Genomic DNA, 24,759 nt, shown 5'->3' on the forward strand with positions numbered 1-24,759 from the left:
TACTGCAGGGGTCAAGGTCTGGTCCCTTGATCACTTCCCCAGCCGTTCTCAGAAACACTTGAGTTTTTGAGGCTTCTTGATTTATTTTTTGTCCATAGGGATTTAAATTTGTAAGAAGGTGCCTGTGATCCTAAGGCTTCTAATATATCCTGGTGGATTTTTCATGATTTTCCGCATTTGTCTGTGACAAAGAACTCAAGCAAATGCTCCTGAGAGTCTACTCGCGTCTTGCTACAGCAGCCACCATGAAGGAGTTCGCTTGCTAGTCTGCAGCACGGCGGGTTTGTATGAAAGAGTCCTCTTCACCCCTCCGAGGGAGTTTCAAGTGAACAAATGAGTCTGTTGGACTTGGAAGCAAGTTATCCAAATTAAAACCGCATTGTCAAATGGTTATTTTAAAATGACAGAAAATTAACCAGTCTGAGGTGAAGCCTTATGAGTGTAGTATCTCTGGTGGCAGCGAACTGGGCTTTCCGCTCTTGATGCAAAGAAGTATTTCAATTGTTTCGAGACACATTTGCCACAGTTTAACCCTTACATTAATACATAAGCCTGCATGAAAATTCTGTTCCGTGAGAAAAATATACCAGAGAATAGTCATATTTTCAATCTAATTCTAAAGAAGCAGCTTCAAAATGCAAATGCAGTATACTAGAAAACTTGTTTTGACTGTGCAAATATATTTTCTAAAAGTTGTTTCTGGAAGCCCAGCAAAAGTTGGGCTTGAAATCTCTCAGTGGAATTACATTTTTGTTCAAGCAATACGACATAGTTTGGAAGCCACAGAAAATATCTATTAAGGCAGTTGCTAATTTAGAGAAAAAATGACCCCATCTGGAACAGCGTCTGCAGTGCTGTTCATTGCACCACAAGAAAAATATTATTGTACTGCAGTGTGTGAAGCTTTGTAACGAAGATGACGCCAGGTCAAAAGAATCTCACTTACAAAGAAAGGTTGAGGTTAAGGTCTTGCTTTTACTGTAAAAGACTAAGTCCAAAAGGAAGGTTAACATGAAGGAAGGGGTGGAAAAAAGATGAACTGAACTGCCAGCTAACAATACAATAAACAATAAAGGCTTCCAACTCCAGGAGGATGTCTTCCAATCATGCAAATTGGGGTAAGTAAATTAAGAGATCTTAGGAAGCATTATTTTGAACATAAAGAAATATAAGCATAGCGAGAGCATTTTCAGAGCAGATTGCTTAAGTAAGGCTTAAGTAAATGCAGAGACCCCAAAGAGAACCTAGGGGAAACCACATCCCTCAGTTAGAAACGTCAGTGCCTTAAACAACGGAGAGGATGAGTCAGGTATTTAGGAACAACAGTCAGGGCGAGTAAGGGCGTACCAAAACCACCTGATGGGAAACACGTAACAAAGCGGGGTCTGCATTAGGTGTTTGCCCGCGCAGCACTGTCGAGTCTTGGTCAGCCCTGGGCAGAGGTGGTAGAAGACACCAGAAAAATTAATGGAAGTGAGAGAGGTCCCAATGAATTCTGCAGTCTCCATGATTAGGGAACAGCTGAGTGAGACGCAGAGGCCTGAAGTGTAGTTTAGGGCATCAGAAAGGAAATTAGGCACTTCTCCCCTTTAGCTGAGTTGGTTCTGAGACAAGACAATGATAGAAAGGACAACAGAAAACCCAGCAGTGACAAGAAGGTGCCAGTTTTGTACTGATGACAGCAGGAGGGAAGGGAGCCAGCTCTGAACGAAGCTGCTGTAAAATGAACTGAGAATCCCGGGAGAAGGAGCGGTAGAGAAAGAGGTTCTGATAGGGCATTTGTTAAAATAAAAGCGTGATGAGTTTTAGAAAGCATCCTGTCAGTGGTAAGGGTTTAGAAACGCTAACATTATTTTCCTGAAAGCAGATCTAACATACTGCAGCTGTGGAAAGCGTGCTGGGGAACGGAGCAGCAAGCAAACCAACAGGGACAAGAAGATGGAGCAGACAAGATGGCGACCAACCAGTCACGGACAACACCCCCTGAGATCAGCAGTGGCTCGGGGGAGATCACCCTTCTCGCAGGACTACAAGCTGTAGACCACGGATAACTCAAGCCCTGTGTTTCTAATGACATGCTGAGCACGTGTGGAGGAGCGAGCTGGTGACCACCCCGGCTGACAGCCCCAGGGAGGAGGACCTGGGGCAAGCCAAGCTGTCAGGGATGGCGAGAGCAGACGCAGCTTCCCTCCTCTCTTCTCTCCGCTACAATTCTCTGCTCACTTCATTCATCCAGCCTGTAACCTGTGAATGGGGACATGGGGCTTGGCATATGTGGCTTATGGGTGGATGCTCAAGCTGACAATGCTTAAAAGTTTTAATACGGACCAACTAAATAGCCTTTAACAAAGACTTGGTAAAAACTAACAGAAACTGTTCCTGTTGGAACGGCATTGAATTTTCTAATGTTGCACATGTAAAAATCTGAACTATAGTTTGGTATTAAAGTTGGCATAAGGATAAAGTCCTCCATTCATATATGGCTCACTCATATCTCCTATATTCCTCCACAGCCAAAGCAACACGTGGCAGTATGCTGTCACATATGCACATGGATCAGCCCAGCATCAGCTAAGAAACAAACAGCATCACTAACGATACACCACTGCCTCCAAAAGCCAGGCCAGTCACACCTAAACCCATGAGCAAATTCCTCCTCAGCTGCAGCATCGTTAGCCATAGAAATCTATCAATAAGTCATCCTCTAAAGAAACTATGAATGAATACTGCCCATCCTCAAGCAATCTAGCAGGGTGGTGCCATGGTGCAATGGAGATGTACTGGGTTGCCCAAAGAGGTGATGGCAGGTCGCTACGCCGCCTCTCTGGCTCTTGGCTAACGCTGGCTGCCGTCAGCGCGTTGATTGTGATCTCCTGAATTCTCAATTCCAATTTCACGTGAAATTACTCCTGTGGTATTCCTAAGAAAGAGGTGATCTGTACTGCGTGAGATCAGTGGGAAATGAAGATACTAAGCATTCGAATACCATGCCAAGCCTGTTGTTGAGTAATCCAGATTTTAGCTGAATTAAATGGTGTGCGGTTATATAGGGCTACAAACATCTGTTTTCAAGAGGTGTCCAGATCATTACCAGCTAATTCTACATCTCGTTACGTTCCCTGCCATATGCTGGGGGATAATCTCAGCAAGCGATAGGGATTTTCATCTCAATTCCTAACAAATCTGCTTTGCAAGGCTTCATGGTTTTTCTTATGGCACTTATTAGATAATACCTCTCAGCTGCTCCTCTCTGCTCTTTCCATGCCTTGCGTCTATACTTTCACAGCACCCAAAGGCTCCTGCAACCTGCCTAGTAACAACTCACAATTTCTTCATGCCATCCTAGAAAAAAATCCCCCCCTTGCCAAGGATAAATGCAAAACCTACCTCCTGGATAAACTCGCACTCAGACTGGAGTGCATTCTGCAGCAAAGCAGGATTCTTGCCCCTTTGCCAGGAGACTGGGAATCCCAGTGGTACTTGCAGAGTCGTAACAGCTAAAACAAAATGCTATGTCGCCTTTTTTTGAAAAAAAACCAAAAAAACCAAACAGATGGGTCTCAGGCAGATAAGCAGCCACCTCCTGTCCCCTCCCCAGCCAGCCCTGCCATGTGCAGGAGGTCTAAGGCAGGACAGTCACACACACTGGCAGGGCTCTGAAAGTTTTTGTCCATCATCAGTGGAAGCAGCTTTGTGCCCTCATTCGAGCTCCTGGTTAGGGCTATGTGTCTGTGCATGTAGCGAACAGCACATAAAGAACGAAGGGAAAAGATCTGATTTTATAAGCAACTTCATTAACCGCAAATCAGAGATTTCTTTGCCACTTTTCTTGGCAAAATCAAGGTGCCTACCTGAAAGTGTGATGGCACTTCTGTGGCCATAAAACCATGTATATACACAAACAGAATTTGATCTTTGGCATTAAGCAACGATAACAACAAAACTGGAGGTGACTGCAGTACTGACAAGAGACAGACTGCGCTGGAGCCTTAACTGACTCCCTTCTCCAAGACATAAGCAAAGGCATCATGAATCTGACACGCTGCCTCAACCTGGTGGCATTCCTTCTCTGCACAAGGGGGGACAAAATCTCACTTGAGCTTTGGCCTCTCTGTTCCCAGCAAGCTGTTCCCTGTGCTGGGCTTTCTGACAGACCTACCAGTTGCTTCAGCAACAGGGGCATCTCCTGAATGCCGGCTGGGAAGAGGAGCAGCTGTCAGCAAGAGCTGCTGGTGTTTCCACCCATGTCCTGTTCTCCAGATGAACAACGGCAGTGGACTTGAAATGATCTTGAATGAACCATGGCAGACCAACCTCAGGGTGGGGAGAGCAGTGAGGATTTAGTTGTCCTGTCTCCTGCCAGCCCTCAAAGAAGCAAGCAGTGTGATGAGAAGTTCCTGCAAACCCGTTGCTTCCACCAAAGCCATGAGTGGGGCTGCTGCTGGCAAGGAGGGACGTGCGGACAGGATATTTTTATCTCCTCTTCATTCCCATCCCTGTCAATCCAAAACAAACTTCAGCAGTTAGAGGTGGGAAAGATGGTTCACGATGAGAAAAGGATTCCCTGGCTCGATTTGTGTGTCACCACTGGATACGTGCCACTGCGGTGGCACAGCTGCATCAGTCCTGCTTCCCAGCTTCCAGTAACCTTTCCAGACTAAAATAGCAGACCTACTGCTTGATTTTTAGCAGCTGAAGAGCAGCAGTAAACCACATAAGTATTATGTAAAATGATCTTTTTCTAAGTATATGTTTATTGTGCACAGAAGAAGTGGATTTAATTACAAACAATTGGAAGTTTTTAACAGTCTGGATTGCCCCCTACTCCCTTTCTAAAAACTAAGGTTTGGCAGCAGCTTTTGGGTTTCATTGCAAGTCTTCTAAGTATTTCCTTGGAAAGACTTTACACTTGGTCCCAGGCAAGAAGTCAAAATCAACATTTAAAAAGCATGCCCTGCATAATTTCCAGGATTCAGCAGCATTAAGGTATACTTATGGAGGCCAGGAGGAGAACTGCTTTTTGTGCTTTTTGACTTCGTGCATAAAGCTGGTCTTCAGACAAGGAAGTTTATATTCCAAATAATATTTTTAACTACATGCGGTCAAGTACATAACTTATCAGGCCTTTCCTCATCCCCCTCCCAAAATAAGCCTGAATGGTAAATATCTTTGCAGTAGTTAGTTTTTGCTTAGACCTCTACTGGAAGCAACAGATTCTCAAACCTTCTAATACAGAATTATTCGATGGCAGAAAGTTTCAAATAATATATACTTCTACTTTATACAGCAAAACTACAATTTGGGCCTGACAGCGATACTCAGGCTGAATTGGCTGGTTCTGCACTGAAGTGGATTAAGCGCGATTTCATGGCGTGCCACCGTGCCTTGCCCAGGGGATGGAGTGCTGTCCCCTTGCCAACGCACACAGGTGACTCCGAGAGGGGACGGCTGACGCTGCCCTCGCTCGTCTGAATAATCCCACTGAGATCGCCGGGACTGGGATGGAGTCTGCAAGACTGCAACTCCTGGTTTGATCCAAAGGCCAAGAACGAATTTCCACCCATTTCATCTATCTGCTAATCAAACAGGCTTTTCCAAATTGCTTCCAACTTTACAATAGCAGCGCACATGGGGCATCTGGATACAAGGATATATGCATGTTTAAGGACTACCCACTAAAATTTTACCTCATTTTTTGTTTTAGGGAAAAAACAGACAAGAAGGAGTATTTTCCTTGTGAATATTTTAAGTGTTTTTAAAAAACAAATACATATTCTTCTTAAGTATCTGCAAATCAAGTCAGAGAATCATAGAATCATTTAGGTTGGAAAAGACCTTTAAAGTCACCGAGTCCAACTGGAAACCTAACCCTGCCCAGTCCAGCACCAAACCATGTCCCCAAGCGCCTCATCCACACGTCTTTTATAAACCTCCAGGGATGGTGACTCCACCAGCTCCCTGGGCAGCCCGTTCCAATGTCTGACAACCCTTTCAGTGAAGAAGTTTTTCCTAATATCCAACATAAACCTCCCCTGCTGCAACTTGAGGCCATTTCCTCTAGTCCTATCATTTGTCACTTGGGAGAAGAGACCAACACCCCCCTCACCACAACCCCCTTTCAGGCAGTTGTAGAGAGCGATAAGGTCTCCCCTCAGCCTCCTCTTCTCCAGACTGAACACCCCCAGCTCCCTCAGCCGCTCCTCATCAGACTTGTGCTCCAGACCCCTCACCAGCTCCGTCGCCCTTCTCTGGACACGCTCCAGCACCTCAATGTCCTTCTTGTAGTGAGGGGCCCAAAACTGAACACAGCATTCGAGGTGCGGCCTCACCAGCGCCGAGTACAGGGGCACGATCCCCTCCCTGCTCCTGCTGCCCACACCATTTCTGATACAGGCCAGGATGCCGTTGGCCTTCTTGGCCACCTGGGCACACTGCTGGCTCAGATTCAGCCGACTGTCGACCAACACCCCCAGGTCCTTTTCTGCCGGGCACCTTTGCAGCCACTCGTCCCCAAGCCTGTAGCATCGCATGGGGTTGTTGTGACCCAAGTGCGGGACGCGGCACTTGGCCCTGTTGAACCTTATGCAGTTGGCCTGGGCCCATCGATCCAGCCTGTCCAGATCCCTCTGCAGAGCCTTCCGACCCTCCAGCAGATCAACAGTCCCGCCCACCTTGGTGTCATCTGCAAACTTGCTGAGGGAGCACTCGATCCCCTCGTCCAGATCACCGATAAAGATAGTGAACAGAACTGGCTCCAATACTGAGCCCCGGGGAACACCACTTGTGACCGGCTGCCAACGGGACTTAACTCCATTCACCACAACCCTTTGAGCCGGGCCATCCAGCCAGTTTTTCACCCAGCGAAGAGTGCGCCCGTCCAAGCCATGAGCAGTCAAGTCCTGCATCACTCACCACCTAAAACCACAAAATGCTGTAGTCAAGAGATTAAGCTTCATGGAAGCTGAGAGAAATGAGAGCACAGGTAGCGTTAAGGAATCAGGCTTAGAGGAGAAAATACCTTTCAGCTTTTACTGTCTAAAAGGTATTTGTTATATGCTTTTAATCACCAGAGGAAAATTGGGTCTATCAAATTGTGAACTTCCTGTGTGGAGATAAGGCAGGGAAAGCATCAAGAGAGTATTTTATGCAGTATTTTTCTTCCAAGCAGGCAGTTTTAACTGGTATTTATAAAAAAACAAAATCTGAATGCAGATTTTCAGCTCACAATAGCATGCCCTTCTCCTCAGTGTCTCCGTTTCCTCCTCCTGTAAAGTCCCCGTCCCACAAATCCCTCAGCACTCCAGAAAACCTCCCGGCTAACCAGAGATCTTGAGATTTCAGCATAAGAAACAACCAGGAAAAATGCAAAACCAAACAAATAACAGCCCACAAACTAAAAGTTTTGTTCGGCAGGGGGTGGGGAAGGGAAGAGGAAGAGGTTGTGGTGTAAGGCATGATGAGGGTGTCACTGAGACAGAGAAGGACAAACCCTATAAAGTGCTTTTTTTCCTCTCATTTCTGCAGCAGCATCTCCCCGTCGGAGCTGCTGATCCGGCGCAGCCCGAGCTCCATGCCTTGCACACCCCGGGGGACCAGAGCCACCCTCCGGGCACTGCCACGGGGCAGTCATGCTTTGTCACAGCTCGGGGACAGATAAGCAAGGCAGCTGCCGGTTTCCACTACGGGCTCTCTGCGTTCCAGGCTACATGGACTCAAACCTGTTTGCTGTCTCCACCAAGAAGCCAGCAGAGCTCATGAACTCTGAGAAAGTAAGCAATGGGATGGCACAGCTGTCAGTGTCACAGTCAAACCGACATAAGCAAAATTAGAGAGTCAGAAAGGACTAACATAAAGCGGTCACCTTGCTTCGAGACCTGAAACTTGTTGCCTACTGTGCAAGGCAACATTAGAAGCTCAGAGTAACACTAAGCGTATCTTCTGTGGAGATGGCAACTGTGCTCTCCGAATGGTTCCCAAGCGAGTACATGTAGCACAGGCATCAGTTAGGGCCCTCACCCGTGCACTGAAATTAAACCTACAGCTACTCCTCAGCCACTCAACCGACAGATGTGAGCACTGCCTCATGGCGCCTTTCATCATGCAAAGGAAGATGGAGGTGAAGACGCAGCCCCTTCAACCTCAACAGGGATGAAGAAGACAGCCTGATCCCTGGGGTACTCTGCTATTTTTGCCTTGACAAAAAGAGAAAGGACACTTAGAGTAACAGCAAAAATGTAGTTCTGAGGTTATTTTGATTTGCAATGCTGAGAAAACAGAGCTGGGCTCTCCACGAACAGGTACCAACTCATCCACAATAAAAAGCTTTAAAATTTTCTTATAAACAGTAGAGCTGGAGCCTGGAGAATCCCTTCCACCAGCATTTGGTTCCTGCACATGCTGGCACACAGCACACATTCATCAGCAGCAAGACCATGACCAGAATTGTTTCAGTATGTCACGGAAATCTAAAATCTCTGCAACATGACAGGAACAATTTATAGTTCAGGCTCATGTTCCTGGCTGCCCCAACTACTCCATAGCCAGTGCTGAATGGCCCAAGGGAGCAGCACACGTGCACGGCGCCTTACAAGCTCCTCTGCAACGCAACCTGCTCTTCGGTGCTCAATAACAGCACTTGGTCAAGATACCTCTGAATTTCAAAACCCAATGAATGTTCCCAAAATGCAAGCCTTAGATTTTTAAAAGCAACTTATTTTGGGTTAGTGTTCCTATAATTTAATGCGGAGGAAGCCTGTGGTAGGCACAGATGCGAGAACTGCTAGGGACGCAGGGGTGGGATCGCAGCACCGCGCAGCACGGCCAGGGCAGGAGGATGCAGCGAGAGCTCAGAAAGCTCTCCAGTCATGTCTGAAATTGTGCTTTAAAATGAAAGCTTCTTCCATGAAGATCCACATAAAAACACTTTTCCAGTCACACTGGCAGAATTCCACCTTACGCACAAATCATCTTCGGTCAATGGGAGAAGCTGCAGGGGACATTTCCAGGAGCAGCTCCCACCCCTCTTTTCTGCTGGCACTGTGATAAATGCCATCCCCACGCTTACGGGATGGGTGAGGGGTTGGGCCCTCCCTTCATTTGTTTTTCCACTGAACCCGATGCACTTCCTTGAGGTCAAAGTCATGAAGTTACAGCAGCATTGCTGTGCACAAACCAACCTGTGGGAAGCTGCGCCGGGGCAGAAGCGTGTGGATTTGGTTTCTGAAAATAGTGCTGAATGCACTGACAGCCTAGTGCCAAGCTCAGCCTTCTGGGATGAAGACATACCAGGGGATGGGACGCACCAGGTTTGGTTGCTTGGTGTGTTGCCTATGATTTTAATCTGCAAATCCCTCCTTGCATGAAGATTTAATTGTGCTTAGGATGGGGAAATGGTGAAGGAATAGTCCTGCAGCTGGAGGACACCCCCCCTCAACTCTTCCTCCAGTTTAAATCAGAATTTATCTGGGTTTTCCCAGGAATTTCAGCACTCCCCCCCTCTTCCAACACACTGCAGCAGAGACTAAAATGGCTAAATGGAGCAAGACTGTAGACTGCAAAACCGCATCTTATGAGGAAAGGCTGAGGGACTTGGGTCTTTTTAGTCTGGAGAAGAGAAGACTGAGGGGGGATCCTATAAATGCTTATAAATACTTAAGGGGTGGGTGCCAGGAGGATGGGGCCAGTCTTTTTTCAGTGGTGCCCAGTGACAGGACGAGAGGGAATGGGCACAAACTTGATCATAGGAACTTCCATCTAAACATGAGGAGGAACTTCTCTACTTTGAGGGTGGCAGAGCACTGGAACAAGCTGCCCAGAGAGGTTGTGGAGTCTCCTTCTCTGGAGATATTCAAAACTCACCTGGACGCATCCCTGTGCAACCTGCTCCAGGTGACCCTGCTCTGGCGGGGGGGGTGGACTAGATGGTCTCCAGAGGTCCCTTCCAACCCCTGCCATTCTGTGATCTTATTCCTTGTTAGGAACTGACCCATCCTCCTCAGCATCCACTTCCTTCAGTGGGCAAAATAAATAGTAGCAACTTTCTGACATCTGTTTAACACCCTCTGCCTCCCTACCCACCCCGCGTTCCTCAATGCAGAGAACATTCATCTTTTTTTTTTATTCCTTTTAGTGACATGCAGATCTTCTAAAACACTGCTCAGACACAGATACTGTGGATTTTCTTTGCAGAGGGAACACGTTAGAGGAAGTAAAGAAAACTTCAGCTGAGCTATTTATAATGCATACGGTGGCTTGTTCCTCAAATGCTTCATTGACCAGGGGAACAATGAGAATAATTCACAGAGTTCAAACTCCCTTCTTGAGACACATCCTTCAGGTCTGAATATCTAAAGTGTTATGGATTTATATGCCTGGTAACCAGGCTTTCTTATGACAAGTATCTATCTGAGTTGTCCTCACTCCAGGGAACTGCCGAGCTTTTTTTTCTTGCCTTTTTTAAATTATAGTAATTAGAAGGAAATTCAATGAAATCATGCATATTTGTGAATAAGTACACTCCCAAATTTAAGGGAGCCAGGGAAGAACTGCACATAATTAGAACTAACTGCGCTCCTCAAGGCTTTTCCTCAATGACCGTGAACACACCTTATGGAGGTGTGTGGGTGTCCATAGCACACAAAACAGTTACAAAGAAACTATCCACATTTCTGTTGGGATGACTATTAATCCCTTTTTTCTGATACTACAGGTTTTGATCAAGCTAGGACTGCTGGCTAACACACTTTTCAGCATCTTGCTAGACGCCTGTGCACGAGCGGAGCTCCAGAAGCCGAGGTATTGTCTGCATGAAGCTGTTCAAGAGCAGACAGCACTGGAAGGGCACCAAAATTTTGTGCAAAGGTGGCCCACATTTCCATGTGAGAAGCTCACCCAAGCATAGAGCAACAGGGATTAGCTCATGCAAATACCATGAAACCCACCCTTTAGATTGAAATGCTATAGCCAGGATGGATATGCCAGTATCTCTCTCTCTTCTACGATGAGGTCCAACCCTGCTGAACAGTATGTGGAAGTGATTACCTGTTTCTGAGGAACACCCAAAAGGCCTAAGCCCTTCCCCTGCAAAGGGCAAAAATATTCAGTGATTTCTGGAAAAGTCTCTTAAGGTTACAGGAGATGCCAAAGGAGAACATGAACAAGCCACCAGCTAGTACAAATGCTTAGCAATAACACTTGAAAGTGTTAAAAATTAAAACATCAGCCACATAGTTTCAGCAGTGTTACTGGCAGACTAACAGGCTAACACACACGCACGCCCTTCTAGTTCTGCATGGAAATTTTTGCAGGAATAATGACATGCATGACCATGAAGGTGTAGTGCATATTTGGAGTCAAGGTGGGATGGCATTCTGCATGTCTCTTGAGTCTCTCTCATCCCTCCTTCCCAAGGAAGCTATATGAAGAACAAGGGTTAATAGGCAATTATCAGATTCTTATAATAAGAAAAAAAATGGGTAGACATCAGGTATGAAAACCAGAGGTGGTCATAGCTGGAGGCTTCTTCCCTAACCCTGACTGCAGGGTTTTCACCCAACCCAAGGAAGGAAACCAAAATTTCTCTATCGTCCAGATATTCTACCTTCAGGCACCTGCCAGTCCTGCCTGAGCTGCCCCAGACACCTCTTCAGGCATACAATGACACAAACACAGCTCCAACACATACATTGGAGAGAAATGCTGAGAAACACGAGAGAATTTGAACCACGTTTTCGTAGGCAGCTCCAAAAACTTCACAAGTGCCTCAAGACAGAAAGAGTTTGCTTGTACTTCATTACAGCGGTGAAGTTTGAACTATAAATAACATTAAGGTGCTTGGTCTCTTCTCTCTTCTTGTTCCTCTTTTTTAAATTTTATTTATTTCCAATGTATTTTTTCTTTTAAGAAGCACCAGGTCGGGTTCAGTCCTCCTCTCTCTCTCCTTTCTTCACCGCTGGTTCTTTCTATCAGCTCTTCCCAACCATGACACTGCCAGGTCTAGAGAAACCCCTGCACAGGAGACAGTTCCATTTAAGACGTCCCAGTGCAGAAAGGAGCCGACAGTTGCACAGAAGCAATCAAGACATTTTGTCTGCTCTGGAAACAGATGGTGCTGACCGAGCAACAGGATGACAAGCTTCTGCCAGCCCTTTTGCACCTATACCAGCAGCAGTTTGAGCCTACCATGCTGGCCACTAGTTAAAAACAGAACAGCACAGGTGAGACCTAAGTGTCACCATTTAATAACTGATACTGTGCTCAGCAGGTAACCTCTTTGTAACTATAAACAGAGGCTATACATAGCTATGTCCCTTTCATTTGCATTTCCCTTTCAAGTCAGGCCACCCATTCACACCTGAAAACCCTCTTCCCCGACCTTTTCCCATTCCCAAAGAAAAACTGCTTAGGACTCAGCTGCCCTAATAACAAACTTCTGATTCCAGCCAAGTTGCGTCTTAACTTCTTTCAGGCAAGAAACGTGCTGTTTCACTCACTACTTGTGATGCCAGTAGGTGCAACAGCCATCCCTTCTACAGGTGGATAAGGAAAAGCACCTACCTTCCTTCAGAATAACAGAGATGGGACAAACAGCTAAAAAGCAATAGTCAAAGAGAGAACACCGTTGGGGCTGAGTTTTAGCTTTAAAAAAAAGTTGCTGATAACTCTGAAATTAGATCCATGGCTACACATGAATGCAGCCTCTCTAGAGTGATGGATGATCTTTATCCCACCAGGCATTTAATAAGCAAAAATACAGATTACCACTAACACAGAGACTGCATATATCCTGAGGAAGCAGAAGGATGATGCTGTGTGACTGCACAGCCGTGGTTGGTCCCAGGGCTCAGGGGATCCCCCACATTCCTCACCCCCTTCCCACAAAAATCTATGCTTACACATGCACAGAGCATCCCTTCAGCATTAGCTGTAACTGTGGAAGTCATTATTTTGCAGTTTGGATCTCTATACAGAGCGCCCCATCCTAGCATCAATACAGTATGCCGTCTATTAGCAGCCCTTCATCGTAACACTTTTATAGCAGTGCTGCTGTAGGTTTCCTGACACCTTCCTCTGCCAGACCCTGTTTGAAGCAGCTCAAACTTTGCCAAACTTCAAATGTGCTGGCTGAAATTCTCCATGCCATGTGTCTGCCTCAGGCTAATGATTTTTTTTGTTTATGTGGAGGTGGTACAAGGAAAAAGCCAAGGTCAGGAGCTCTCAAGGAAGAAAAAGAACAACAACAAAAACACAAACCAAAAACCCCCCAAAAAAGACAAAAAGAAAAAAGCAGGGAGTGATGAGTAGCTTGCCTGTCTCCTTTCTATGAAATTTTAAAGTGGGAGCAGGAGAGAAACTGCTTTACTAAGTGATCTAAAGCATAGAGGTGCCAGTGCTGAAGACGCTACATTGCTGTGAGGTTCAGCAAACGTTCACCAACTCACATCACGGGTCCTGGAGCCAGCATTGCTTGCATACTGGGTAAAGCCTTGTTAAAGTTTGCAAAGCTTTCCAGGTATTTTTGTTTAGGATGAATGTGCTCCAGACCCAGAAGATCTCTGTTTACCAACTGAACAGGCAGCACTCTATGCCATAGAGCACATTTTGTATACAGCGGTGGGAACTGAGTAGGACTCATCATGCAGAGCCTCATCATCGTAAAGGAAGACCCATAATTAGCATACCACCTCCTGGTGTCCACAGCAGGATCGTCATGTCTGCACTGGAAAGTACTGGGCAGATGGAAACCACAGAGATTCCCATGTCCAAGTGTTCTTGTAGCATCTGGTAATTACTGGGAACCCTATTGGAAAATATTGTCATTCCTTCACCGCTAACGACAGTCCATTTGAAGAACAACCGCGTACTGCTGCCCTGCGAGCTGCTATCGCAGTGCGCGAGGGGCAGGTTGTGCAGCAGAGCAGCCTGTTGCATCGCATCACATCGCAAGCATCCCCTAGGATTGAACCCAGGATTTTTTGGTTTTCCTATTCCTGCTTTTCTTAAAGGAGAAATTAAATACCAACTTGGTGTAAGACATTTAGTTTAAAAAATCCTATTCAAGAATTCGGAAGTGCCAGAATAAAGGTTCCCTCTACATTTTTAGCCTATTCTGTTCATCTTTTACGCAATCCTTCTAATAAAGATCACACGCTTTTTTGCGGGGCTTATGCCCCCTCCAGCTCACAATACATGGGGCACAAGAAACAAATCGGTTGTAAGTGAATGAAGCTATTGTCAACAAGGACAAGCTCCGACAAGATGGAATTTGTTGTGCATGAGCACATGCCTATCTTTATAACTGGGTGTCTTCCCCTCCCCACCCACCCAACCCCCAAGAGAAGCAGAGTACTGTCAGGATAACCGCCTCGCTGTAAGCAAGCAAGACAGGGAATCAGAAGAAGAGAAAGGGTATCTTGTGGGGTTTGCCGTTCAATGCTGCCCTGGAGAACCAGACCAGCTTCACACTGCTGCAGAGCTGCCGTGGCCAACCAAACAGCACGCAGCTTCCGTAGCGGGCGTCCATCTCTGCTTCTCGCTCCCTGGGTTGCTCTTAAGAGCATCTAAAGCTCACCTTGCAGAAGTGCCGAGTGTTCACAAGCATGAGGTCCATGCTCTAAACACATGAAGTGTTATTAAAAAAAACCCTGAGTACTACAGAGAAAAATTAGCGTTAGGCAAAGACCAGGCATTTAAAATCAGTGGTAGCTTCGGGCAATTTTAGCCTTAGTCTTTCTATGGTGGCATTTCCCTCTCCAGCAGCCACGAAAGAAGGAGAACGATACCACCTCATTTCACAGCAGTGCTGTGCACTGACATTTATGAAGCATTCAGTCCCTGCAGTGATCAGTACTACAGAAAAGCCCACGAGGAGTTCAACAGCTCTTTATTCAGTACAGGGTATGGCTGCTGTGTCGTAAATAGGGCACAGGGTGACACATTGTATGAGGAGGATAAGAATATTGAATAGCTGCTCATTCACTGCACAACATCCATCTTGTGCCCTGAATGAAGTACAAGCCTGTGGAAAAAAAATACAATGTAAACCATACAAGACAGTCTTTAATTATATGGTATGGAGGGGCTTACCATGCAGCACACACACAGAGAGGGTGACTGTGGTTAGTCTTCACGCTGACATTTCCTAGCTTTTTTAAGTATGTTTTTCTTCCTGTATAATATATTCCCCCTATAAAAACTTCAAATTTGCATGCCCTATATTCATATTTGTACCAATATAAATATTTCTGTTAGAAACAGTTTTACTTAAGCACTGATGTAGGTAAGATTCAAAATGGCCATTATTTAATATATTGTAGTTTAATATAAATACCTAAGATGACAAGTGCATATATCTATATTGGTATGTTGATATCCACATTTCTTTTTCAATATGGGAATAAACTACAAGTACTTTTTACATGGGTAAGAGGTTCAGCCTGAGAGAGTGAAAAAACTAAGCACGCAAAGATCGGCAAAGCACCGAGAGGAGACCAGCCCCAGTTTGCTCTCCTACAGCAAACCAGACCACAGAAGAGGAGGACGGCCATGGTAAAGCAACGCATACACCAGGAGAGCTGAGCAACAGTTTCGGACAAAGTGGGTTTTTTTTGGAAAATACTAACTAATCAAAAGCATTAAAACCCCTCAGACAGGACTACAATTCTTTGGTTTCATATAACATCTGTTGTAAGATAAAAAACACAATTTAAGTTGAATTATACTTCAAAGTCCTAAAAAAAAGAGGAAGACCCACATTACTGCCACCAATGAGAAAGCACACGCAGAATGGAATTGTTTTATGGCAAAGTTTAAAATCCTTTTCCCATAAGCACACACTTCCAATTTTAGAGCCAGGATTGTTCTCAAACAAAAACCAACCCCCACGCACTGAAAATCGCCCTCCAATACCCAGTAGTAACCCTGAACTCTCACTACATTGCCAACATAACAATGATTGTAATCTTGAAGTTGTGACTTGTACAGTACACTAAACAAAATCAGTGAGATTACACCTGATTATGCATTTTCCTATCACAAAAAACAAAGCAAACAACTACTCTCCTGCAAGTACGAGGTCAGATTATTGCTTCAAAAATAGAGCAGATGTAAGATCTTTGCTCTACTGAAATTAAGAGAAGTTTCAGGAATCGGGAGTTTACCTTATACATCTGTGGTGATGAAAAAGGACTGAAAAAAATGATGAAAAAGACCTAAAAATCAAGTAACAGGACGTGCAGATCTCCACTGAGTAACTACACCCGTGCGCTTGCACATCCCTGAGCACTCCGATAAAGCGAGGAACTTCTCCTTCCAAAAAAGGAACTGTGACATGGGAACGTAAGTATCAGTTGTGCTAAAGAGCACTAATCTGAGCAACACTCAGAGTAACAGACTAGAGCTTCCAGCTGCAAGGCATGTTCTATACACTACAACACCAAAACCCAGGCAGGCACAGACACCTGTAACTTCGTGCACCCCTGTATTCTGCACGGCCGAGCATGCAATACCAGGAAACACTATTTGCAGCACAACTTTGCAGCTCTTGAAAGTATGAGCTAATGCAGCCATATATTAAAAATAATTTAGTCGTGGGGACAGACCAGACCTGAAGCGTCAGTGCAGGTTTCATTTGAATTCTGTTGCTCTCCAAGAAAGAGCAGCCACCACACCAGTGGTGTCCTTTGCTGTCCACGTCAGCGATACGCTCCTGCAGGAGCACATCAGCCTACGAAGCTGGGAGCACAAGTATGAAACCATGAGCACCTACGGCAGCTTTTGCCATTGAGCCTTCAACCCCAAGCGAGGAGACATCCCTGGCTCTGCACTTCTTCAGTCTTTTTTTTTCCCCACCCTAACTCCATTCCGTGGAAGAAGACTCAGCTGCAGCTTTACATCCCAGCTAGATGTTCCTGTCCTCCTCATTCAATTTTACTGTCCTGCACTATTTGCATGTGCAATCCGTAAGCACCTCGGCAACGTCTCAGCACAGAGACACTCAGCTGTGGCAGCAATACCTGCAGAGGTACATAAAGTATAACCAAACATACCCCAAACTTCTTATTCCAGTTTAGAAAGAGAAAATTCAAAGTAACAGTGAGAGCGGGATGCAGGGGAGAAGCAGCAAGGGAAGGAAGCTAACTGGAAAACTGACAGTCCCTGTGCAAGGAGCAGGGAAATGGGTCTCTTAGGCATCCCAAGCTTTACAAGAGGGCCAAAAAGTGACTTCCTGCTATTCAAGTCCAGGCTGAAATATAATAAACCACTGCCAGCATAACACTGACTCATATCCATCAGATTTATAAATCAGTACTTCGACAAAGAATGCTCTCTCTGTTGGCTTCACCATAGATAATTTTAAAGTGCTAAAATATGTTGTTTAACCCACTCAATGTTTAATGTCATTTCTGCAAAAGCCGGTTCTGTGGCACAACATGTTAGAAGCAATATTAAAAACCAGGCAACTGAAAGATTGTCTGCTGCAAATACAGAAGCTTATCAGATAGCCTTTATGACTGAAAGGCTTGCAGATTAACATCAAAATTAGCCCTACTGGGTTTTTTCCCCTAATTATTTAATCTACAAAGAAAAAACAATTCCCACAGCTCCTTCTTCAAGCACTTGTTCACTACAGGACAAACTTGCAATACATTAAAAAAGCCAAACCCAAAATGTAAAATACCTACAGCCTAGCCTGTGCTTGAAAGGAAAGCCACGTTGGTCAGAGGTGTGATTTCTTACCAATACGGTCGCAGCATACGAGCTTTAGAGGCTTCACACAAGTGTTGCTCAACCCCCTTCTCGTAAGAAGAAAGTACACCCGTATGAACACACATCAGTAGAGCTACAACCACATCAAAAGAGGCTGCACTTCTAGAATAAAAACTTTTACCACTAAGACTCAGAAAACTATGTCCAATATTGTTTTCTGAAGCTCCTTAAAATTCAGCTCCTCCATTACAGACTGCAAACACATGCCAAAAAGATCAGGGCCAAATCTTGCCATTTATCACATGCGGTACCACGCACGCCTCAGGGGGTGGGAGCCTTCCAAGTCATTTGCAGCCATTGGAAAGTATTCTCTATTATTCCAAGATGTTCAGAGTTTAGCAATCCACTTGTTCCGGACAACCCGTGCTCCACCTGCAGCGTGCTGGCGGAAGGGGGAGCGGAAGCATTTCCAAACCCCTTTGACTTACCTGGAGACCAATACATGACTTTCTACGACCGTTTGCGCTGGGGTCACGTAACGGGCAAACTCGGACAGCACCGGACAGAAGGAGCTAACGGGAGGGTGCCTTTCCACAGGGCTCCCCTCGGGGAGGGGGCCCAGCGCCGGAGCGCGGCCGCGCCGGAGCATCTCCCGCCGGGGAGCGCCGCGCAGCCCGGGGGACGCCGCAGGCAGGCGGCAGGTGCTGGCGCAGGGGACGGCAAGGCGGCGATGAACCATACAAGCCTCAGCCTTACCGGCTGAAACTGCCCCGGGTGTATGTTGGGAGGCGGAGAAGGCGACAGCAAAAACTGAACGCACATGGAAAAACGTAGGCTTTCTCCGCGCAAAAGAATTGCACCAGCTTAAGAACTCTCCTTCTCCTGCGGTCCCAGTGAGTGGCTCCATGTCACCAGCGAGCCGGGGGGGAAGCGGACATGGCACCTTCGTGGGGACCGAGCAAGTGCCTTCACGGGGCTGAGGAGGGCTGGCGCTTCCCGCAAGCTCCTACCACAGCGACGGCCGCATTCACAGCCGGGCACGGCACCCCCGCCCCGCCCCGAGCCCCCGCAGCGGCGGCACTGAGCGCGGCCCCCCGCCGCGGCAGAGGGGGTCCCGCCGAGAGCCGCCCCCGCCCCGGGCCGGCGACCCCCGCCCGGCGCCGGCAGAGCCTGGACGCGCCGAGGCGCGGCCGCCCACGTGAGCGCGGCGCCCCGGCCCGGCCCACCCGCGGCCACCGCCCACTCCGCGAGCGCGGGGCCGCCGGGCGCGCCGGGCACCGGCGCTGACAGCGGCTTCCGGGCCGCCCCGCACCTGCCGGGCCGGGCCGCGCCGCTCCCGCCCTCGCTCACCGAGCAGCAGCAGCCGGTGCGTCTGCTTGTACTCCCGCTTCTCCGCCTTCAGCGTCTTGTCGATGCTCTTGCTCCGCTTCTTGTCCGCCCGCTCCTTGGCCACCAGGTCCTGCCGCAGCCGGTGCCGCACCTGCGGGTCTCCGTGCTCCCCCGCCGCCGCGGGGATGTCCGCCTCGCCGCCGCGGCCGCCGTAGGGCGCGGAGGGGTGCGCGGCGGCCAGGCGGGAGCGCAGGCTGTAGCACAGCCCCATGGTGCCGGCGCTGCCCGCCCTACCGCGCCGCGGGCATGCTCTCCGCCGGGCCGGGCAGGGCGAGGCGGCGGCGCCCGGCGGCCTCTTAAAGTGGCCCCGCTCCGCCGGGGCTGCGGAGCGCGCTGTCCTGTCCCGCCCCTCCCCTCGGCCGGTCCCCCGCGCCGCGGCCGGCGGGAGGCGGCCACACGTGATGCGGACATGTTTACCGTATTCTCTGGAAAGCGGCCCCCGCCGCAGCCTCCCGGCGGTGGAGGGGGGGACGGCCGCCGCACCCCCCGCCGCGCCCCGCCTGCCCCCGCGGGGTGAAGGTGTCGGCGTCCCGCAGCGCCCGGCGCCGGCTGGAGGCTCTGCGGGCTCCCCTCCTCGCTCCTGCCCCGCGGGGAGGCCGCTGGCCAGCCCATCCCCGCGGGCACGGCACGGCCTGGGGCAGCCAGCAGAGCCGCCGGGCAGCGCTTCCCATTTCCAGCCCCCCCAGAGCACCGTGGCCATGGCTGGTTTGGTATTTCACCCCGGCCTCGGTGAGGCTCTCGCCCCAGCCACGGATCCCGGTCGGGAGTGGAGGCAACATCCCAGCCCCTGGGATGTCGTGGGGATGCTGCGACGGGCGGGAAGAGCCCAGGTCCACGGGAGAGCTCATGTCCCGTTTGAACACTGAGGCTGAGCTCCTCCGCCACAACATCTCAGCCCACTGGAAATAAGGACATGACACGAGATGTGCGCCATTTTCATGCCCCAGTTTTTCTTCACTTCCTGCCACACGCACTCGCCTTTGTCAGTGGCTTCTCGTTATTTCCTATCGACGCCGTCATCCAGTGGAGAAGTTAATGATGGAGCTTGCTCTCTCACTCTCCCCCTCTCTTCTGGAGGCACCACATCTGCTTCCTTACAGGAAACTTCAAACTCGCCGCCTCCGTTGCTATCAATTTACCTGGCTGGGGGTGATGGTGCTGGTTGCGGTAAGATCCCCCTCGCTGGCAGGACACTCCATGCACAGGACTGCCAACTTTGTCATGCTGTATTTTGTACTCATCTCCAGCCAGCTCTGAACATTCACTTACAATGTGACTAATACTCTCTGGGCCCTGGCCACACATCCTGCACTCTGGAGTTAGAGCTTTCCAACCAGCTATCTGTGCCGTAGCCTATCTTCTGCAAATAGCCCATATGGTTCTCACTGAAATCTCAGTTTCTCCTTTCAGTGCTTTCTCACAAGTTAGATGTCTTCTATGATACAAATTTCTCTTTCAAAATCTTCTGCGAGCCTGTGTCAGCAGAAGGATAGATTTGTTAAGAGGACTGCAGCGACCCTCTCTTCGCTCTTTAATAACACCACCCGAAAGGCTGAGCAGGTCAAATCCTGATGAAACCTTCGAGGGTTTCTGTTGCTGACCCAGCAGGACAGCTTTGACGGGTAGGAGCTGGCCGGCAGGAATGGCAGAGCGGCCCACTGAGGTCACTTAACCAGGTGAGCTGACCAGCTCTCTTTGTTGTACCCTTTGTTACAACTAGTCTTGGGAGCCGGGCTTAAACCAACCCCTTTGACTTTGCGCTGAAGCAGAGGAGGAGCAGTGCTCCTGGCAGGCAGCGGCAGCATTTCGGTGAGCTCACCCCCAGCCCTGTCCTGCAGGAGGGAGCACGGGCTTTGCTGCAAACTGGCTCCCTGGCATCCTGTTCCCGGAGTGGTTCCAGGAACAATCAGCAACAGCAAGTGGGGATGCCAGAACAAAGTTCAGGAAATGTGTTTAAATGGTCTGTGAGTTTGGGCTCGGGCAGAGACAGGAGCAAATGCTTCACAGTGGGAACATGCCCAGAAAGACTTGCACCTATTCCGTAAGGAGACGCTCTCTGTGTGTGTCCCTCATAGGAAGGATGTTAGTTATTGCAACAAGTTTATTTCTATTTGACTCACTTTCAGTCAGGTCTGGTAACTGATGGCTGGGTTCTTACTTCATTCCTGCAAGTTATGCTGTGGAAAGTCAGTGAGTCTCTTCCTGGAGAAAGACATCACCTGAGCAAAGGGAGAGAACATCTCCTACTTCCCATTTATTGTGTTGCCTGTGCACCACTCAAGGCACCTAATCAATACCCTGCTGCCTGGCTCTTACAGCAATTACTAAGTGTACAAATTAAATCATCATACAGCAGACAAGTTCACTTTACACATCACTGTGAGCCCAAGCTTCAACAACAGTTGCTGCCTGTTGCAGGAATTAATCCATCTCGCATCAGGCTCGAGATGCCCACATGATTCACGCTCTGTCTCTGCTGCTGCAGTGCCTTTTCCTCTGGGACCGAGAGTTCGTCCTTCTGACGAACACACCCCTGAGAATGCAATACACCAAGAAAATGTAAAGGTCAGCCTAGAGGATTATTAAGAGCGGTTTTCTTTTTCTTCCTGTGCTTTCTGGAGAGGCACTGGGACAAGAGGGAAGTTATACATACAGACAGGACAGTTCTGTGAAGCACGCTATGTTGTGGGGATCTATTGATGTGCCACCTGCAAAAGGAAAGCAAACTCTTAAAGGCTGTGAACTAAAAAAAAAAAAAAAAAAAATCCGAACAAACCCAAAAGGTAAAATGTGAAACTAGAAAGCATCATTTAGCCTATGAATTTGTTTCACTGGCTCTGTAGGTAGACAAGCAGAGTTTTCCTGCTTATGCAGTTCATAGCAAGACAAGTTTAAGATCAGTCCGTCTTGGTTTTGTTACTTGGAAAACCTTTCCATGGCAGGTGACAAGTTCTGCAAAGCACACCAAGCCTGTCTTCGCTGTAATGGCCAGCCTCTGCCAGGTGTGATCTGAAGTAGAAATCTGAAAATTAAGCAGGATTTCAAAGTGGAAGACAAGCTTTCCCTCATCCTATTATTCTAAACCCCTAGAATAATAAAAATTATGAATTACTTGTTTCAGGAAATCAGAAATTTCACGTCCTGGTATAGTCCTGGCTACAGCCCTGCCTATAGGTACCGTATAGGTATAGTTACTCAAATTCCAGCTGTTAACAATGTCAGAAGCACGGTTCATCAGCTTCCCAGCTTACACCAGTTTTAGCTGGTGGCAAAAAGTGACAGCAAGGGTAAGGTCACATATTTCATCTGAGCAAAGAGTGCATGACACAGACTGATAGCTTTTTGAACTCACACACAGTTTCAGCAACAGCAGAGGAAATTACCTGGAAGAGCAAACCACCTTCTGCCATATATGAATATTGTTCATCTGCATTGCACTTGGAGCATTTATGCTGTGGGACAGATTCAGGCTTAAAAAGCACAGATTAAGTGCGTTTCACAAAATGTAGTTAAAGGATATGTTTCCGAAGGGCACTGGTCATGCCCACAGACACAGACTACATATCTACCCCACTCCACCTGTGCACGACAAACTGTATAGCTCATAGCAATGTGTTCAGCTTCATTCAAACTCCTTAAGCAACAAGTATCACAAGAAGCAAACGTCCATGTGCATTGAAGTGAGAGCTTGCAGAGCTCAGCTGCCTGCTGGGACAAGGCACGGCTGTACCAGCCCAGGAGGAGTTCCTCACATCAGGGACCAAGAGGGCTTTCTGAGGCGCTGAGTCTGCGGCAGTGTCACGACTGTAGAGTTCACTACTCCTCCACACAACTCCTCTACCGCTCCTGCTCCTCTGGCAGCCAAGCAGGGTGGGGATGACTGAAGACCCTGCCTCTTCCTGACTCCCATCAGGGAAGGAAAGGAATAGAGAGTTGTCCTTCCCCAAGCACTGGGCTGCAGATCTCTTTATATTTTTATTCTGTTGTTTCTACCATCTGCAACATGGTGAAAAAAAAGTGGAGAGGTTAAAAAGCAGAGTGGGACATCTGGGCATGCAGAAAATACCAAGGAAAAGAGGGAGAAAGGCAATAACTGTGAGACTGCAGCGTTAAAAGAAAAGACATGGACACATAAGCAAAAAAATTTGGATCAACACCAGGAAATATGTCAGCAGGAGAAATGTAAATGAGTAAAAATTGCATTTATTTGTGCCTTGGGAGGGAAAATAATTGCTTGAACTCAAACTCCCACCCCTATTACTGTAAGTGATCTATACATGCAATGTTCACTTCTTGTTGCAAAACCCTCCACTCATGAGCTTCTGGCGCTGCTCTCCCACAGGCGGTCCTCTCTCCAGGGCACTGATTTGCACTCAACTTTTCCAATGTAGGTGGCTGCAGCCTGGCACCTCTGTTACAGGCATCTCAAGTAAAGGAGTTAGCTTTTCAAACGGGCCCCGTGATTGCTGTTCGCAGTGTGGCTGGAGCAACAAAGGGTGCTGAGCACCCCTGAAAAATAAATCGTGCCACCCAGTTGCAAAACAAGGCTTTTAGGGCATAAGGAGAGGAATCTACATTTGTGGAGTTTGCTCAGTGTCTATAGGATTGAACCCGCTACAGACTGTGAGTGTTTTCCATTAATTTTAGCTGAAGCAGGTTCTATCTGGTCTCTGCTTTTGGTCCTTTGCTTCAGGTCAATATTTATTTTGCTGTCATTCCTCTGTTTCCTGCACTGAAGTGTAGATTTAAAAGGGTGGCTAAGCACCTAATTTCAATCTGGGATTCCTATATCCTTGTTTAAGTATCAGTCTAAACTGTTAACATTTTGTCTTCTTCCAGAAAGTTTGAGCGCCAGGAGTTCCTCATACCTATAACCACAAAGCCACCGTCAGTGGCCTTGCCACATCTTTTAACCTAAAAGCCAGTTCATCTGTAAAATAAACATCATGATACACAGATAAGACACGATGGGAGAATTAGCTACATTTGAATTGCGTTTCAGAGGTAAAATGACAAAAGTTATTAGTGCTTCTAGTCACGGGAAAGTATGCTGAAGACATGGTCAACAAATGCAGTATTACTGCTACTGCACAGCAGGCTCTCGCCTTCCCACCCCGGGCTCGTGAGGGCGTAGGCTGAGCAACACCACCTTCATCTAGGAAGATATTCAAGTCCGTTCCATGTACAAAGAGAGCAAAGTCTTTATGTAGGGAGACTGGAGGGTATAGACACAGCTGTGGGAGGGGATGACATCCCAGTCTAAATATCCGTTCTGATTGATACCCTTCTAGTCCATCTTTGCTTCCCATAGCCGCAGGGTGAAGTCCTGGCACTCCAGGAGCTAAGCTGTGCACTTTGCTGTGTGTAGTTGAATAGATAAGCATCCAACTTATTAATATCCTGACTGATTTTATGCAGATGTTAGCTATCCTGAAGCAATTCCCATGAGATCCTTCATCACCTCATCCAGCATTTGTCTTCTCTCCGGTCGTGACAACGCAGCGAGGGGTGACAGACTGCCCGTGGCAAGAAGAAGGGCAGGGCATTCAGAGGTGGCAGTGGGACTTGGGTATCTGTATCTGAGAGTACTGTTATTATGGGTTCAAATTGACATTGGGGGTATAAATGAAAGTGTGACTGTTTGCTCCTGGCTCCATTCCTCTT

General features: G+C 47.7%; 1 protein-coding gene across 1 annotated transcript in view; it reads right to left on the reverse strand.

The window, feature by feature from the left end:
• The window catches only part of GNAS (GNAS complex locus), a 163,910-nt gene extending 144,604 nt beyond the window's left edge, over positions 1-19,306 (reverse strand). The window contains exon 1 of the mRNA XM_059827371.1: positions 19,057-19,306. Within this exon, the coding sequence (XP_059683354.1) occupies positions 19,057-19,306 (250 nt within the window). The remainder of the gene's footprint in view (positions 1-19,056) is intronic.
• Between the last annotated feature and the right edge of the window lie 5,453 nt (positions 19,307-24,759).

The sequence above is a fragment of the Gavia stellata genome, chromosome 20 (genome assembly GCF_030936135.1).
Source record: "Gavia stellata isolate bGavSte3 chromosome 20, bGavSte3.hap2, whole genome shotgun sequence".
NCBI classification, from domain to species: Eukaryota; Metazoa; Chordata; class Aves; order Gaviiformes; family Gaviidae; genus Gavia; species Gavia stellata.